This window comes from Podarcis muralis, chromosome 16 (assembly GCF_964188315.1).
Source record: "Podarcis muralis chromosome 16, rPodMur119.hap1.1, whole genome shotgun sequence".
In the NCBI taxonomy this organism is placed as follows: domain Eukaryota; kingdom Metazoa; phylum Chordata; class Lepidosauria; order Squamata; family Lacertidae; genus Podarcis; species Podarcis muralis.
This window is the reverse complement of record NC_135670.1, coordinates 38,034,340-38,052,205: the sequence shown is the minus strand read 5'-3', so window position 1 is coordinate 38,052,205 and position 17,866 is coordinate 38,034,340. Positions and strand designations below refer to the sequence as shown.

The following is a 17,866-nucleotide window of genomic DNA, read 5'->3' as shown; positions in this document are numbered from 1 at the left end:
GTGCAGCTTGCAGACCTAACATATAGAATAAGAGAGCAAGAAGATTGGAACATGTTTATTGAATATATGGAGGAAAATTGTGTTTATTTGAAAACATGGGCAGCGTTAAGATAAATTCAACAGTGTAAATAAGTTTTGATGGATGTAATAATGGAATACTGAATAGTTTAGTTTATATAAAATATGCAGGTATTTATGTTGTGCAAAATGAAGCATGGAAAGAGAGGAAGGGAAGTCATTGATATTTTAAGGTTGTCTAAGTGAATATTCTGGGACGCGGGTGGCGCTGTGGGTAAAAGCCTCAGCGCCTAGGGCTTGCCGATCAAAAGGTCAGCGGTTCGAATTCCCGCTGCGGGGTGCGCTCCCGTTGCTTGGTCCCAGCACCTGCCAACCTAGCAGTTCGAAAGCACCCCCGGGTGCAAGTAGATAAATAGGGACCGCTTACTAGCGGGAAGGTAAACGGCGTTTCCGTGTGCGGCTCTGGCTCGCCAGATGCAGCTTGTCACACTGGCCACGTGACCCGGAAGTGTGTCCGGACAGCGCTGGCCCCCGGCCTCTTAAGTGAGATGGGCGCACAACCCTAGAGTCTGTCAAGACTGGCCCGTACGGGCAGGGGTACCTTTACCTTTTAAGTGAATATTCTAAGATGTAAAACAGAATAATAATAATAATGATAATAATAGTAATTTCTTTAGGGTTGTAGCAAATTGTGACTCAGTGAGAGTTAAACTACAGTGCCCAGAATTCTTTGAGGGAAGTTATGTGTTTCAAATGAGCTTTAAAGTTATAGTGTGAACTCAGCCCCAGACCTGCTTAGCTTTAGCTCCATGCGTCCTCAGACCATTTCCATGTATACGGAAGACTGCAGTCTTATTTAGCAGAGGCTTTAAGGAGCAATGTGGGCTCTGCTCCATTGAAGTTCTTGCCATAATAAGTTCAAAGAATGCTTAGTAAGCCCCACTGGACACAGAAAGCTTAATTCCAAGTAGACACACAAGGAGTTGCACTGTTAATCCGTTAGTGCTTAAGGTGCCATGGGGATTGCTTGTTTGAGTCTACTTCTGGCAGTTCCTCAGTGACATCCTCTGCTCAGAAAAGGAGAAGGTGGACCTATCTTTAAAGAGAACAGTGAGGGGGGGAGGTGTATTTTTGTAAATATATGTTGTATGGAGTTGTGTCTGTGGCATCATTGCTGTCATGGTGACATTACAGAGGAATTTGTACTATGCCTGGGGTCCTGATTATAAATCAACACCTGCATATTACGGACTCACAGGGTGTAAGCATTGCATGGGGTCACCACAGTGCCATGGTTGAACAGGTACAGACACATCTTGGTAAGAAATGAGGACTGTAAAGTGAGAAATCCATGGTTTCATTTTCTTCAGCTTTTCAGGGAAAGTAATCAGGTTCATTTACAGAATGAGGAGCTACAGTGCGGAATAATAATAATAATAATAATAATAATAATAATAATAATTGTTGTTGTTGTTGTTGTAGACTTAGGTGGAAAGGAGAAAAAGCTCTGGGTGTTATCAGCATGCTAGTGAAATCAACACCAAAATTTCAGACCACCTTTCCCAGCAGTTTGATGCAAATGTTATATAACATGGCAGACAGGACAGAACCCTGAGGGACCCCGCAGACCAATGGTCAAGGTGTCAAAGGAGAGCCCCTCAGCACTACCTTCTGGGTGTGCCCACCAGAAAGGAATGGAGCCATGGTAAGACTATTCTTCCAAGTCCCATCCCAGCAAGGTGGCCCAGAAGGACAGCCAACAGGGACACACACAGTCAGTCCAGTCCCCAGTGTAAGACATCTACCAAGGCGACCAAAGTCATCTTTGTCCCATAACCAGGCCTGAAACCATATTGAAATGGATCGAGATGATCCCTTTCCTCCAGAAACCCTGGAGATGCCACCACATGTTCCAGTACCTTGCTCAAGAATGGGATATTAGAGACTGGCCAATAATTATCCAATATGGTGGGATCCAGGGAGGGCTTTTAAAAAGAGGTCTTAAAACTGCCTCTTTTAGGCCTGCTGGAATTGTGTCTTGTTGTAAGGAGGCACTGACCGCTCGCCTTCACCCACTCAGCCAGTCCCCTGCTGGCCATTTCGATGAGCCAGGAAGGACAAGGATCTAGCACACATGTGGTAGCTCTCACATTTTCAAGGATCCTCTTCACATCCTTGGGCTGTGCAAATTGAACCACCAACCTTCTGATCAGCAAGTACTAGGCTCTGTGGTTTAACCCACAGCGCCACCTGCGTCCCTCCACCCGTTGTTAAAGGTAAAGGTAAAGGTACCCCTGCCCGTACGGGCCAGCCTTGACAGACTCTAGGGTTGTGCGCCCATCTCACTCAAGAGGCCAGGGGCCAGCGCTGTCCGGAGACACTTCCGGGTCACGTGGCCAGCGTGACATCGCTGCTCTGGCAAGCCAGAGCCGCACACGGAAACGCCGTTTACCTTCCCGCTGGTAAGCGGTCCCTATTTATCTACTTGCACCCGGGGGTGCTTTCGAACTGCTAGGTTGGCAGGCGCTGGGACCGAACAACGGGAGCGCACCCCGCCGCGGGGATTCGAACCGCCAACCTTTCGATCGGCAAGTCCTAGGCGCTGAGGCTTTTACCCACAGCGCCACCCGCGTCCAGCACCCGTTGTTAGGCACGCCTTAATATTGGAACATACCATTCACGCAGAGGGGTGGAGGAGAGGGGATTTGACACTAGGGACTTCAGACTGCACTCTTTGCTGCTTTATTGCCTTCCCCCACCTCAAGCCTGTGTTAATCAATGTACGTAGTGAAACACTCTGGGCTTGAGTTTTTTGGGGGGTCTTCTCCCGCTTCAGAGCCGGGCAACGTGAGGTGGTTCCTCCCAGCCGTTTCCACAGCAACCGAGGGACCCGTTCGCAAAATGGCGCCTGCGGAGGCCTCGGCTGGGCTGCTCCTTGTCCGGTGCGGCGGCGGCGGCTCGCTTTAGCGGCGGCTTCGCCTCGCCATGCTCGTCCGGCGGCTCCTTTGGGGGCTGCTGGCATTTTTCGGGGCTGGAGCCCAGGATGGGAATCCGGGTGGGTAGGAAAGGGCAACGCCCGCTTCGGCGCTTCTCCTGCGCATTTGTTCGCTTGGTTGTAAGTTGCCCTGAGCGGGATGAAGCAGCTAAGAAAGTCTAGCAATAGCATATGCGTGACAGGCAGAAATCTTGCAGGTGCAGGCGGCACCCCGCTTCGTCACCTCGCCGCGCTGGGTAAAAAGCCTCACCTGTTGTGTTTCTGCCTGCCACGCAGCTGTGGAAGCTCAGGAGCCCGCTCACAAGGTGCCTTGGTTTGGGGAGCAAACAGATTGACAGCCTAAAACCTTAGGAAACGAGGCCCTTGAGGTGGTCCATTTTCTTTTGTCACCCTGCAAAACTCTTTATTAACTGCTTCCCCTCCCTCTGCCCAGCCTCCCAGTATCTCAGACCTTGTGCAGTGCAAGTCAGGCAACGTTTCTTTCCCTTGTGCTCCACAGTTCAAAGTGGAGGACATCAGAATAAAAGGTGCCTCTGTTCTGTTATGTATTTCTGTAAACTAGCCCAAGAAAATTTCTTAGACTTACTCACAAAGAGCTTTCTACTTAGAGGGGTCTGAAATGAAATCCCTAAAAGGGGGAAATTGTCTCTAGATAATAACAAAAAATATCGCGTCGCTTGGAAGACTTTAACAAATTTATTATGGATAAGCCTTTTGTACACTGCAGTCCCCTTCAGCTGATGCAAGGGGTTATAGTTATATGCTGGATTGGGTGCAGGGATTATAAAAAGTGAGGTCAGAGGGATTGAAATGCACAAAAGTACAGACAGTGATAACATTTTTTTATTCCACAAGTGCTAATGTTGATTTATATTTGTAGGTTTTCAACCTTCCTTTATCTACATGTCTGGGCCTGTAGTCACTGCTTCTTTGGTGAGCAGTCCGTCAGATGTTTTCACTATTGCTGTGGCAGACAATGAAACAGGTAAGATTCCTTTGACGCTGCTATTTTTTAAATTGGATGTGTTTAAATACCATAGAAATTGTGGGACCATTTTGCTGTCTCAAAGATCACTTGGGACTGAGTACATGAACTTTCCTACTTCTACCATCTCTCACAGTGATGAAGTGAGAGAGAAGAGTAAATCTGAAAGTATTCATATTGCTCTTTGCTCTCTTCCAGGAATGTTGCCGCTTGCAGATTGTACTGGAAGAAACAAAACTGGGGACTGGAGTTTGAATGTAACGTATCAAGGGGTTAGTAGAAAAATCCCATAAGCCATCCTTCCATTGTGGTTCAGTATTTTAACTGTATACTTCTTAAGTACTCCATTGACTCTAATTTTGTGCATTTTTAAACTATGGGATTAGCCTGTTACTGCCTGCCATAAAGGACTTCTGCCTCTCACATAAGTGAGTATTTATTTTATTTGTTTGTTACTCTCTACCAATTATGTCTTCTGAGTGGTTTGCATTTTTTTTAAAAAATTACAATATACAATAAAACATTTAAAACAATAAAGATCTATAAGAGCAATACAAATTGCACAATCAATTTAAAACCAACAAGGTGATAAGAAATTGATGCAAAAAAATTAAAACCATCAAAAATACATGCCTGTCACAAAGGCTTGTTAAAATGAGAAATGTACAGTTAACTTAATCCCACACAGAATCCCAAATAATATCTCTTTCTGTGGTTGTTTCACACATGTATCACTGATCATTGGGTGTTTTCCCACTAGCATTGCAATAGTAAACACATTTTGTTTGGTGCTTGTTAATTATTGCTCTTCCAACCCCCCCCCCCCCATTTAATTGACAGAGGAAAATACACTGACTGGTGTTGAAGGTCACTTTTCCAGCAAGATGTGTTTGAAATTTGCGTGATGTTTAGTAAATGTATTACCTGCCATCAAACTGTGTGTTTCAGAATGTTTCCAGAGTGATGGTATCTTTGACCAGGAGTCTGCAGCTGTGTACTTCCAATCTGACCAATTGCTGCACAGAAGCCCTCTGCTTGGTTGAAGCTTTGCAAGTCTCGGCTTGTCGAGACTCGGTGGTGGTGGCCCATCTGTTGATCCAAGCTGAAATATATGCTAATACGTCCTCAGGAAACGTGACAGGAAAAGGAGAAGGTATTTCAGTCGCTGTTGCTTTATGTTATATTTTAGAGTTTCCTTTTCTGCTTCTCTGTGACACTCTGTGTGTATTTTCACTGAGGCTTCAGCCTTTTGATGCAGCAGTCCCATTAGACTTCAAAAGTCCTTTAGAAGTATATGGAGAAGAAGCAACTTTGCCTACAAAATGGAAGAACTCTCTCCATGCTGCACCATATTTGCCTCTCTCTCTCTCTCTCTCTCTCTCTCTCTCTCTCTCTCTCTCTCTGTGTGTGTGTGTGTGTGTGTGTGTGTGTGTGTATCTAAAAGTTCAGGGAGAGGCAGGCTGGGGAAACGCAGTCAGATGGGCAGGGTACAAATAATCAAATAATTAAAATTATTATTAAGATTCAAATGCAGTTGATTTCCCAGCAGAACCAGTGGAGTGGCCCCTGCTCCCCATGTTTTCCCCACTGCAGTCAGATGGACTGGCTGCCACTAGATAACAGCTGTGGGGTGGGGAGGAGCGCCTTACGTTTCAGAGCTGAAGTTATTTTTCTCCTTTTTTAAATAGATAGTACAACAGTGATCCCCAATCAAGTGTTTCAGCCACTGGGATCTTGTCCTTGCAATCTCACTGCAGGAGCCTGCGATATCCGTTGCTGCTGTGATTTGGTACTATTTCTACATTTAATTTTGAAAACTTTCTTCCCTGTAAGCATTCTTAGGGAAAATCTACAAAAATGCCTGCAATATTATTTGCCAGAGAACTTTGTGTTGTTCTTTATATTTAGCACTATGACACAATAAGCCAACAATGGTTGTAACTTCTGGTCTTCAGAAGTTGAACTAATTTAATAAAAAGGAAAATATATGAAAAAATGTGGCTGATGGCTCCTGGGGTTGATAAGCAGCAGGGGTGACCTCCGTAGTGTCTGCCCTGCTTACCTTTTCTTTCTTAAAAAGTGCATGTAAGATAAGTTCATGCAGGCCTCTTTGTCCCTCTAGCCCAGTATTTTCTGCTCTGACTGGAGTGGATCTTCCGGGTTTTAGGTGTTGTCTTGCTACCTGTGATCCGTTTAACTCAGGTGTGGGGAACCTTTGGACCTCTGGATGTCCCATCATCCCTGCCATTCAACATTCTTGGTGAGGCTGATGGGAGCTGTAGTTCAGTGTGTAGTTCCCCACACCTGTTTTAACTGGATGTGCCAGGGATTGATGAATCTGGGACCTTCTGCATGCAGGGCATGTGCTCTACCACTGAGCTACTGTCATTCCCCAAAGCTTGTGCTTTATTGTACCACGTCTTTTTAGTTTGGCAAAAAGTAGAACCCTTTTCCCCCCTTTTCCTTTTTCTAGGAATGCACCTCAGAGATGAAGCAACTGTTCAATGAGTCATGTTTTAAAGGAATATTTGGTGGGGATGTCAGTCCACCTTTTGACCAACTGTGCTCTGTCCAGACGGGGAACAGTGCCCCTGACTGGTTTCCCTTCCTATGTGTGCAGTCTTCCATTAGCAACACACCTTTCCGGGGTTATTTCTATCATGGGGCTGTGTAAGTATGGAGACTTATCTGGGATATGTGTGCATTCCTGTGAGATAGTCCCTAACTAAGTGCATGCAAGTGACCCAGTTTCTCTCCACCTCTCATGCTTGCACAGTTTTGTTAATTTTCTCTTTTCACTATGTTTCTGACAGTGGAATTACCTCTTCCCATCAATTCCGTCATCCAAGAATATTTTCAAAAGAAACAATGAGCACTTTATGAACCTTTCATTCTTATAAAACTTATTTATTAAGACATTTATATATCACCTTTCATTGTAAAATAAGCAAGGCACTTTATAGAATAAAATCGGTGCAATAAAACAGCAAGTTCCTAAAAGCACAGATATCACAGATACCCAGAATTTCCAATAGAGCCGCTACTGAAAGGCAGTACTTAGGGAATGCCATCGCAAATAGCTATGTTTCAAACAACCAGCATTACTGTAGGTGCCTGCCATATCAAATATATTTGCTGCCAATCAGGGCAGCCTTTGCCAATCTGGTGCTTTTCAGGTGTTTTGGTCTACAGCACCTAACAGTTGCAACCAGCACAGCTGTGCTGGCTGAGGCTAATGGGAATCATAGTCCAAAACGTTTGGAGGGTCCCAGGCTGGTACAGAGCTCTTCCTCCCTGTCCTGGTTTTTGCTCAGGTCCCCACCAATGAAGCTTCAGAAATGCTGTAGGATGGAGTAGGGAATCTGCGGCTCCTTGGTTGTTTTTTTGGGCAGAAACTCATTATCCTGACCATGCATTATCCTGACCATGCAAGCTGGGGCCGATGTGAGTCGTTCTAACAACACCTGGAGAGCTCCAGGTTCTCCATCCCAGATGTTCCCTTTCTCGGCCCCATGCTTTATTCTTAATTTTCTCACACAGGCTGTACATTCTCTTGTTTCCTGTTGCCACAGACAGGATAATAAGACATATTTGGGAGGAGGGAGAGAACCAGCTGCAGAGATCTTCCAGCCATTACCCACTGCTCCCTCTTAGTTCATGTGCTGAGCAGATCTTGCTACCGCTACAAACATTAGAAGAGCCTGGCTGTTGGATCGGACCAAAGGCTTGGCAGCTAGTCCAGCATCCTGGCTCCAATGGCAGCCAAGCAGAATATGGAGGAAGCAGTCCTCTTCCGTTCTTCTCCCCCTCAAGCTGATACTGAGTGGCATTCTGCTGTTTTACACGAATGTTACTTTTGATCTATCAGTGGCCGCTAGTCTGACTGGCTACTCAGCCATCTGAGCTAGAGGCTATCATAACATCATGTGGCAATGTGTTTGATGACTGAAGTACAGTATGTACTTCTGAAGGAATACTTCTTTTTATCAGCCTTGAATCTTCTGATCAGTTTCATTGAGGGATCCTGAGTTTGAAAATTATAAGGGAGAAAGAAAAGCTCCTCTCTCTCTCCTCTCTCTCCACTCAGCAAGCATAATGCTGTGATTCTGTAGAAACTGAAGGCTTTAATAGTATACAAATGTGGGTTGTTGTTGTTTTTTAAATGTTTTCTGCAGTTCTTCACCCCGAGTTTCTTCATTTAAAGTACCTTTACAAACCATCCCAGGAAAACTTTCTAGTGGTTACAGACAAGGAGATCCAGTTATGACTGTGCAGAATGGGTATTTTACAGTTCCTCAGGTAATGACAGCCTGCTCGAGTGAGTGACACCCCCCCCCCAACCTTGGCTCTTTTTTGTGTTTGCTTAGAGCAGTGTGAGGGACCTCTGGCTCATGGGATAAATGGCACCCACCAAGCTCCTAAATCAGGCTTCTGGGAGTCTCCCTCGGTCACACTCCTCCTTCCAAAACACATCTTTGAACTCCTGCTTGCCTGGATGAAGAAACAAGGGATGCAGAGGCTGTCTTGTGTGTGGCTGGGCTACAGTGTGACCTGCTGTACAAAGAACAGAACCAAACCCATTGCTGCTCCTGCTTTTGCTTCTAGCCCTGCTCAGTCTTGCCTCTGACTGCACCCACCACTGGAATGCAGCCCCCGCCCCAAAATTGTCCACTGAGGAAGTGGCCCTCAAGATGAAAAAGAGTTCTTTACTGCTGGCGTTGAGCTTGTTTAGGAGAGAAAACAAATTTCACAAAAACAAATCTGATGTTCAGCTCTTTTCTTCTTATATGATGCAGCAATTCATAGCTGGGCAATGTGCAAGAAATGCCCCTGTTGCCTTCCTCCAGAATTTTGAAGCCGAATGTCTCAGCGCTTGTGATGGAGTGGGGAGCACGCCACCTAACATAGCAATAAACAGCGGTACTGGAGGTACGTTGAGATCAGAAAGAATAGATTGCTCTTTGCTCCATCAGAATGAGGTTGATGGAAGTGTTCTTTTCTAATCCCTGTGACCATTGTTTTCAGGCATGGCTGCCAGGCTTAAACTGTTCTTTATCTTCAGGAGTAAAATGAAGTGAAATGATGCAAGGTATAATTTGACCTGGCTCTTCTCCCAAATCGTACTATGAGCTTGCAAACACTGATCCACCAACAATATATAGATACATGTAGGTCGAACTCAAGGTAGTGTGCCTAGAGGTCCTAGATAATTTCCTGTCTGGGTACTGACCACAACCTGAAGACCTGCTTAGCTTCAACAAGATTGCTGCCTTCTCTGCTTTCAGACCATGTCCTGACAACAAAGGGCACTATCGGGACTGATAGTGTCAAGTCATCTGTTGAAAAGAAGAAAGAACTGCAAGTACCTCCTCCCCAACCAACTGGTTGCTAGGTTCAGGAATCCTACGCAAGCTGCATATCCATCATCATTTTTATGCTGACAGGCCTGTTCAGTTCAATTTTCTTTTTTAGATGAGCCAGTCATATTTTGCATTGTTTTGCATTATTTTATGTAGTGCAATACCTTGATATTTTATGAGTGGGAGATATATGAATACGTCTATGAATAAATCATAATCTTTCCCCCTGTGCAAGTTATGCTCCAGAAAACCATCTGTATGTCTTACTCTGCATCTGGGATCCCCCTTGCTGCAATTACAATCTGCTTTTGTTGCAGGTTGTTTTTCAGACTTGTTGCACTCAATAATCTGTTTGTTTTCTTGCCAGACAGCATCAAGCCACAGGTGACCTATGAGAGGAAAGACACTGATGTGAGTAGCTGCACTGGCAGAGGTAAGTCTGTGTTCAACTCTCTCTCTAAATCACCAGATCGCTAGAGCTTTCTTTAAATTACAATGAAATTTGAATTTCATACAAATTGTTTTTTTGTGTTCAGAATGCAGAAATGTGACCTTTGGAGAAGATTATACAATCATATGGGAAGGCAAGAGAATAATAGAAATAAAGGTCACCGTCGTTTCTGGAGCAGTATGTCCAGAAGGTACCATCATATTTCTTTTTTGCATTCCTTGCTCAGTTTCTCTCCCACTCCCCAATCCTTGTTGTTTATATGGCATAATCTTGAGACATTATTGGAGTGTGACATGAAAGAGAATTTTCAGCTCGGTGGCTGGTAAGATGACACCAGCAAATCCTGACCCCCATGGCAAAACTGTTTTTAAACCCAAGGAGAACTGGTGATATTGAATGCGGTTCAAATAGAGTGAGGAGGGGAGCAATGTTTCTTTTTGCTGCCTCTGTTCAAGTACTGCCTCTGGGTAACTTCTCCCACTTGCTTCAGAGGCAGGAGAATGGAAATGGCTTCATGCTTGGTCTATTTCAGTAGGTGGAGCCTCCATCAACTCCAGTCATGCATGCTGTGAGGCAAAAGACCTCTGAGGAGGGCTTTCACAGACCTCTAGCTCTGTGCAACAAAAGAAGTTCACTGGATTTGACATTTGTTTACCTGATTTTGATGAGAAAAGATTCTGCCACATGTCTGCTATATGCCCCATTGAAAGAAAAACCAAGCAAAAAAGAGCAGGACATCCTTTGTGCTGGTTGTATCATATCCTGAGGTTCTTCTCCTGTAGCTACAAATACGAAAGGGTTGCCCTGTAGCCATCATATATACTATGTATCCAGAAAAGTGCACACCTTGCCCTCTGCAGTGGTGTATAGAAATCACGAAAAGATCAGCTTTGAAATGATCTATATATAAACAGATAAATAGCAGCGGGTTTTAAGGATGCAGCTATCAAAATTTAGGTTATGATTTGTATGAAAATTGCTGAATTAAAGGTTCAACAAAGTGGTATTCCTTTTCATTAGCATTTATTGTGTATCCTTTTCCTTTTTCAGAAATACTGACACAGAAATTCACAGTCAACTTTGTGAGTGTAAACACTACAAGCAGAGAAGAATTGTCTGGGAATCCAGGTGAAAAGCCTCATTGGTGGTGTTTATATGCTCACCAGAGAAAATGCAACATATTTGTAATGATGTATGTGGGGAGTGAAAATGTCAAAACCTGATGCTTTGGGTGTTAACTCTAGGAAGACTTAAGGTTGCAATCCCAACCCCTCACCTGGGTTTAAGCATTAAATTCAATAAAATTTACTTCTGAGCAGACATGGCTAAGAATGCACTATAACACAGTTATTTGACAGTATTGCTTGTCATCAATGATTAACATCTATAAAACTTCACACAAAACCATCTCTTTCTGTATAGGTTATCAAATTGGCAAACCGATTAGAGCAGCAAATCTGAATTCTTCCGATGCTGTTACCATTTTGCAACTTTGGAAGCCTGGTACTACATTTTGATATGGAGTGTTATAGAACCGTGATACAAATGAACATTTCAGAATTAGGTTTATCACCCTAACACTAATTTCTATACTGTTTGGTTAAGGTAAGCTGCCCAGAGTGGCTGGGGAAACCCAGCCAGTTGGGCGGGGTATAAATAATGAAGATGGATAGATAGATAAATAAATAAATAAATAAATTGTTTATTATTATTATAACAGTGTAATTGGAGTTGAGATGTGTTTTGTTGATTCGAAATATACTGTAAAACTAACTATAAATATGTATTTATCTGATCTATGGCAGATACAGAGATAATTAGACACTGTTTCTACCTAAAGCCTTAGTTGGCTTTTCTGCTTTTGCTTCTGATATCATACCACTTTCCTTTGAAATGCTTCAGAAGGGAAATGCTGAGATCTGCCATTTAAAAAGCTTTCCTGAAACAGCGTTATAGTCTTGGTCCTGTGTAGAAGTGCTCTGTGACAGCTCAGTCACTTCAGCTTGGATTGAATTAAAACATCTCTGTTTCTAATGGATGTAAAAAGGTGAACTCAGTAAGACCTCAACATTATTATTTTATTGTGCACCTTAGTAATTTTTGTTTAAAAATTATATTACATAAAACTGTAAGCAAGAACCTGAAAAAGATATGAGGATTTCTCAAGCAAATACTTCTGTTACGTAGATGGCAAAGGCTTGTGTGCATCGGCAGGTCTCACACCAATTTTGTTCGGACTAAATTCAATCTCTGGATGCATTTTAGAAGTTGATCTTAAGGACAACTGCAATCAGTTGAGGTGAGATGGAGTGTTTTCTTCCCTTTTTCTACTTGTGGAAAGTCTGAAGTGATGAGGGAGTTTTAATCTCACATTGACATTCTATCATTGGTTACATTTGAACATAACACTTAGCCATGGTTTCTTTTAACCATGGTTTGTTCAGCAAACCGTGAATTATCACGGAGATGAGTATCCAAGCTGCAGCTTGTTTCTCTAAAGTGTGTTTTGATTTCCTGCTGGTTTTGCTTTGTGCCTTTAGTGTGTGTTGGACAACCAAACCATGGTTGAATAGGGCTGTTGTGTAGTTAAAATAAGCCATCAACAAATCATGGTTTCAAATTGAAGTTTGTTGCCAGAAAACCGACTATGATTAGCTTGTGGGCTTGGTTTGGATGATAAAACAAACCACACTTTGGCTAAACAAAAATCCCAGGACATTAAAGGAGAGCAATGTTTTCATCAACAAAGCTGCATTGGTTTCTGCTACCCTGAATACCGTATTTTTCGTCCCATAGGACGCTCCGTCCCATAGGACGCACCTAGTTTTTTGTGGGGGGAAATAAAGGAAAAAACAGGTCGGGGAAACCAAACCAGGGCGGGGAACAACGGTATGGCGGCGCTCCGCCTCCCCGCTGTCCCCCGAGCTTGTGGGGCTGGCCGATGTCTGCCCAAAGCACGGGGCGCTCTCCTTCAGCGCGCCCCGCGCTCCGTGCAGCAGGCTGCTACCTGCAGCCTAGGGAGCCCTGCGGGAACTCCTGCAGGGCTCCCCAGGCTGTGGATGTCTGCCCGAAGCGCGGGGCGCTCTGATTCAGGGCGCCCCACACGGTGGGCGGCAGGCTGCTATCCGCAGCCTAGGGAGCCCTGCGGGAAATCCCGCAGGGCTCCCCAGGCTTGCTGATAGCTTCCTGAAGCCTGGAGAGCGAGAGGGGTTGGTGCGCACCGACCCCCCTCACTCTCCAAGCTTCAGCGAAAGCCTGTATTCGCCCCATAGGACGCACACAGATTTCCCCTTCATTTTTGGAGGTGGAATAGTGCGTCCTATAGGGCGAAAAATATGGTAATTTATTTTCAAGTGTGGATAATTGTAATGTTCCAAGTTCCATTATTGCAGGGAGAATGTTACCAAAAGACTTAATTCGTTGGTGCAAGCTACTCATGTTGGAAAGAGAGGGAACTCCTCTACTAGTGCTCCAGATGATTGGGTGGAAATTATTTGTGAGTACCAACATTCACTAGCATTGAGTCAATTGCTGAGTTTTCATTTAGTTAAAGTAAGTCATTCCCATTAAAAAAATAATTTAATAGCATATGGCATCACCACATGTATAAACATTTTGAGATAGTAACATTTTAGACACCACAAACATGACTATTTTTTCCATATTAGATTCAAAGTTGTGCAGTTGAATTTTGATATTTTAAAACAAATGAAATTACAGAATAATTGTTATACTGATTGAGGGGCCATCGGATGCAGTGGTGTCATGTAGTCCCAGGTTAAAGTCTGAAGACACATGAGGTCACCTGCTTGCAGAATCTAAGCAGGTCTGGGTCTGATCAGAACCTGGATGGGTAGTTGCCTAGGAACTATGTGTGTGCTGTCTTGAAGACAGGCAGGATGTAGATGCAAGAAAATAGTATCTCCATGTATTTAAGAGTATAGGGTTGCTCTGTTTTCTGGAAAGCATGATTACCGTATTTTTCGCCCCATAGGACGCACCAGCCCATAGGACGCACCTAGTTTTTTGGGGGGGAAATAAGGAAAAAAAAATTTATTTCCCCCCCAGGTGTGGGGCTGGGGTGGGGGAAGCCCGAGCTTCCCCCGACCCCAGCCCCCAGAACAGGCTGCTATCCGCAAGCTGTGAGAGAGCTGCGCGAAGCCCGAAGCCTGGGGCGTGCTGAGCTTAGACTTTGAGGTGCAGGCAGCTCTCCGCAAGCTGCGCAGCTCTCCCACGGCTAGCGGATAGCTTCCTGAAGCCTGGAGAGCGAGAGGGGTCGGTGCGCACCGACCCCCCTCGCTCTCCAGGCTTCAGCGAAAGCCTGCATTCGCCCCATAGGACGCACACACATTCCCCTTCATTTTCCCCCTTCATCTTATAGAGCGAAAAACACAGTAATTATTCTGTCCTCTGTGTGTTTACTCAGCAGGTCATCTCATTGTGTTCATTTAGCCCTGCCCCTTAAAAAAATGAAAACAACAACATTGCCCCTTTTCCCTTGTAACCTTGAAAGAAAAAGATAAGCTGTTCAACACTGTTCAATAGTTTCTCAGAACAATGTTTCCCCCCATTAACAGATTTAGATACGTTCGGTGCAGATACAAATGCAAGTTTTGGAGATTTGAAAGGGATTTGCCTTGATATTCCTACTCACTTGAATATTCAAATTATCACTGCTGTTGTTGGAGCAGTAGAAGGGATTCCACAGCAGGAGATAGTTGGGGTACAGGTCAGGTACGTAAGAAAACTAGCTATGTTCGGCAGAACTGCTTTCTTTTCTTTCACAAATTTACAATGGTTTTATCCATTGTGTTATACTCTGCACTGGGTGAGAAGAGTCTTGGGTCAATAAAAAAACATTATGCAAATTAAGTAGATTTGTATTGTACCAATCTCCATTTTCTGCTAGAAGAGGGGCAATGCAATGTGTTATGCTAGACACTTGAGCCCTTTGACCAGAGCACTAGGAAAACTATCACTTACAGTTATTTATTCAATTCAATAAATTCACTACCTGCTCACCTGCTCGCAAAGGATATTAAGATTGCTACCTTTTAAATGTTAGCCTAATTGATTACAATGCTCCCATCTAATGTTCAAAATCATTACAAGAAAGTAGTTGAAGTGAAATGCAAGTGTAAGGTTGACCTTTGTACTTTAAAGCAGATCTAACTGGTCACCTTATGTAAGGATATTGACAAAATCAAAGCTGCTATAACAGCCGGTAGCCTAATATTGTAGTGTTGTTGCTTGAGGTTTTGTAATACAGATTTTCTCTTCATATTTAGCATTTCAACAGTAACCTGGCAAGTTCAGTGTCCAATTGCCTGTGAAGATAAAGCCAGCTCTCTTTCTATCTCTGCTGCAGTGCAGTTTATTAAAATACCAGCACAACCCTCTGTTCCAAAGACAAGGTAACCCTCTTGGATGCTAAAGGTACCCCTGCCCGTACGGGCCAGTCTTGCCAGACTCTAGGGTTGTGCGCTCATCTCATTCTTGGATTCTTGGATGCTATGTTACTGTAATTCTATTACAGTGGTGCCCCGCAAGACGAATGCCTCGCAAGACGAAAAACTCGCTAGACGAAAGGGTTTTCCGTTTTTTGAGTCGTTCCGCAAGACGAATTTCCCTATGGGCTTGCTTCGCAAGACGAAACGTCTTGCGAGTTCTTGCGAGTTTGTTTCCTTTTTCTTAAAGCCGCTAAGCCGTTAATAGCCGCTAAGCCGCTAATAGCCGTGCTTCGCAAGACGAAAAAAACGCAAGACTAAGAGACTCGCGGAACGGATTAATTTTGTCTTGCGAGGCACCACTGTAGATGTGTTAATATCTATGGTTGATCTGATTTACATCCTGTGTCCTTTTAAAATGTGGTTGGGGGGGGGCTATTGGGTGGTTGTTTTTATTTTTATTATTTATTTTGTGGTTTTATATCTTTATTTTATTCTGTGAGCCACCCTGAGATCTCCAGGTATATAAATCATAATAGTAATAATAATAGCATCAGTTAAACAGTTAAATCAGTTAAATTTGGCTTAATAGAAAAAAGGGGTAGTCATTTTGATACCTGAGTAGCTTGGCGCAGTGTATGCATTGGACCGGGGTCACCAACCTTTTGGGAACAGAGAGCACATTTTGAATTATGTGAAAGTGTTGTGGGCACCAGTCACAAAATAGCTGCAGTGGGCTGTGACATAACAATATGGCTGCCATGGGGGCATAGCATAAGACAGAATTGGAACAAGTAAACACCGTTGCTGCTCCCCCCCCCCCCATGCTTACCATGGGAAGTCAGCTGTGTTCTGCTGGTCCTGATTGTAGTGATCACACAATAAGGCTCTATCACACGCACATACATTGCCCCCCTCCCCACTGTCTATGAACAACAGGTAGCATTCCCCAGCATCAGGAAAAAATTACAAATCTAATAAAACAACAACATCCATCTGACTGTACGACTTTATTTTAAACTGTTTTGCAGATTTCAGATTAACTACACAGAATATGACTGCAAGAGGAATGATGTTTGCTGGCCAGAACTTCTTTATCCCTTGACACGCTACTACACTGGTAAAAAGATAGAGGGAACCTGGTGGTTTCTTGACAAGCATTCAAATGGGTTATTTACACAAGGGTGTTGAGCCTTGTTATGGTGTTGCTGGACTCCAATTCCCCATCATGCCTCACTTTGGCCACTCTGGCTGGGGCTGACGGGAACTGGAATCTAAGGAGGTTCCTTATCCCTTACAGCTTACAACTAAATAATTTGTAGGTGTTCTAGATTGGGATATGTACTAATTACAGGAACTTCCTTGCTCAGTATCAGTCCGTGCTATATTTGCAGTCAGGTGAATCTCATTGTGAGAGGTTCAAATGCGACATCAAGTAGGGCTTTTACGGCGGTGGTTCTGGCTTTGGAATGACAGGACTCAAGACACAAATCAGCTACCATGTCATGTTATTACTACAGTTGATTACTGTTTCGAACTGTCTTTCAGGAGAACCGTACTCTCAGACTCTTGCCAAAGGCTTGATGCTGATATTTTTCATACTAGTTGCAGCTGTCCTGAGTGATCCTTGGAGGAGAATCCACAGAGCACGGAATAAGAGATGAATCTTCAGTTACTCAGAATAAAGCCAGCATTTTGTTAATGCTTTTCTATACTTTTAATATGTGGTACTGGATGGAAAGAGACTTTTAAAAAAATTTATATTTTTCTAAGGGCTAAAAATAAAAGTATTTGCAAAATGACGGCAGTGTTGTGATTTTGTGAAACTGAAATAAGAATCCCCACTGGACTTTGAAGTTTTCTGGGTAGCCTGGAGCCAGTTGCTGTCTCTTGGCCTAATCTACCTTACAAGGTTGTTGTGAGGAGAAAGTGGGGAGAAAGGGAACCACGTATCCCACTCTTGAGCTCTTTGTAGGTGAAACAAACCATCTAATTCAGATTTAAAGGTAAAGGTAAAGGTACCCCTGCCCGTACGGGCCAGTCTTGACAGACTCTAGGGTTGTGCGCCCATCTCACTCAAGAGGCCGGGGGCCAGCGCTGTCCGCAGACACTTCCGGGTCACGTGGCCAGCGTGACATCGCTGCTCTGGCGAGCCAGAGCCGCACACAGAAACGCCGTTTACCTTCCCGCCAGTAAGCGGTCCCTATTTATCTACTTGCACCCGGGAGCTTTCGAACTGCTAGGTTGGCAGGCGCTGGGACCGAACCACAGGAGCGCACCCCGCCGCGGGGATTCGAACCGCCAACCTTTTGATCGGCAAGCCCTAGGCGCTGAGGCTTTTACCCACAGCGCCACCCGCGTCCCCAATTCAGATTTAAAAGGAAGCTAATTGGATCTGTATTTTTAAAATTTGGAATCAGCCTGTGTACACCACTAAATAAAGCAATGCATTTGGATCCCTAGCGCAGAGGCTACATCCAAACTAAGTAAACTTGAAGAGGCTTGCACTCTCATTGTATTTTATTGCTTTTCCAGTGCAGTCTACATTATCCAAATATTACAGCTTGGGGGTCGGGTTGTGGCTAAGAAAGAGAGCCTAATGGCAGCATC

General features: G+C 44.1%; 1 protein-coding gene across 5 annotated transcripts; it reads left to right on the top strand.

Moving 5' to 3' along the window:
- The first annotated feature begins 2,675 nt into the window (after positions 1–2,675).
- On the top strand, positions 2,676–17,037 carry TCTN2 (tectonic family member 2). 5 transcript variants are annotated; one of them, XM_077920038.1, is made up of 18 exons: positions 2,676–2,798; positions 3,894–3,998; positions 4,197–4,270; positions 4,947–5,151; positions 5,687–5,787; positions 6,472–6,668; positions 8,174–8,297; positions 8,795–8,927; positions 9,726–9,791; positions 9,895–9,999; positions 10,860–10,937; positions 11,232–11,312; positions 11,997–12,108; positions 13,202–13,305; positions 14,387–14,543; positions 15,098–15,223; positions 16,288–16,376; positions 16,805–17,037. In XM_077920038.1, exons 2-18 carry the CDS (start codon positions 3,917–3,919, stop codon positions 16,918–16,920), a joined length of 1,950 nt encoding a protein of 649 aa, XP_077776164.1. In that variant the 5' UTR covers positions 2,676–2,798; positions 3,894–3,916; the 3' UTR covers positions 16,921–17,037. The 5 variants fall into 5 exon arrangements, with proteins under 5 accessions (XP_077776164.1, XP_077776163.1, XP_077776161.1 ...); XM_077920035.1 differs by lacking the exon at positions 2,676–2,798 and adding an exon at positions 2,896–3,073 and having other exon boundaries at positions 16,862–17,037; XM_028709543.2 differs by lacking the exon at positions 2,676–2,798 and adding an exon at positions 2,896–3,073.
- Positions 17,038–17,866: the final 829 nt, after the last annotated feature.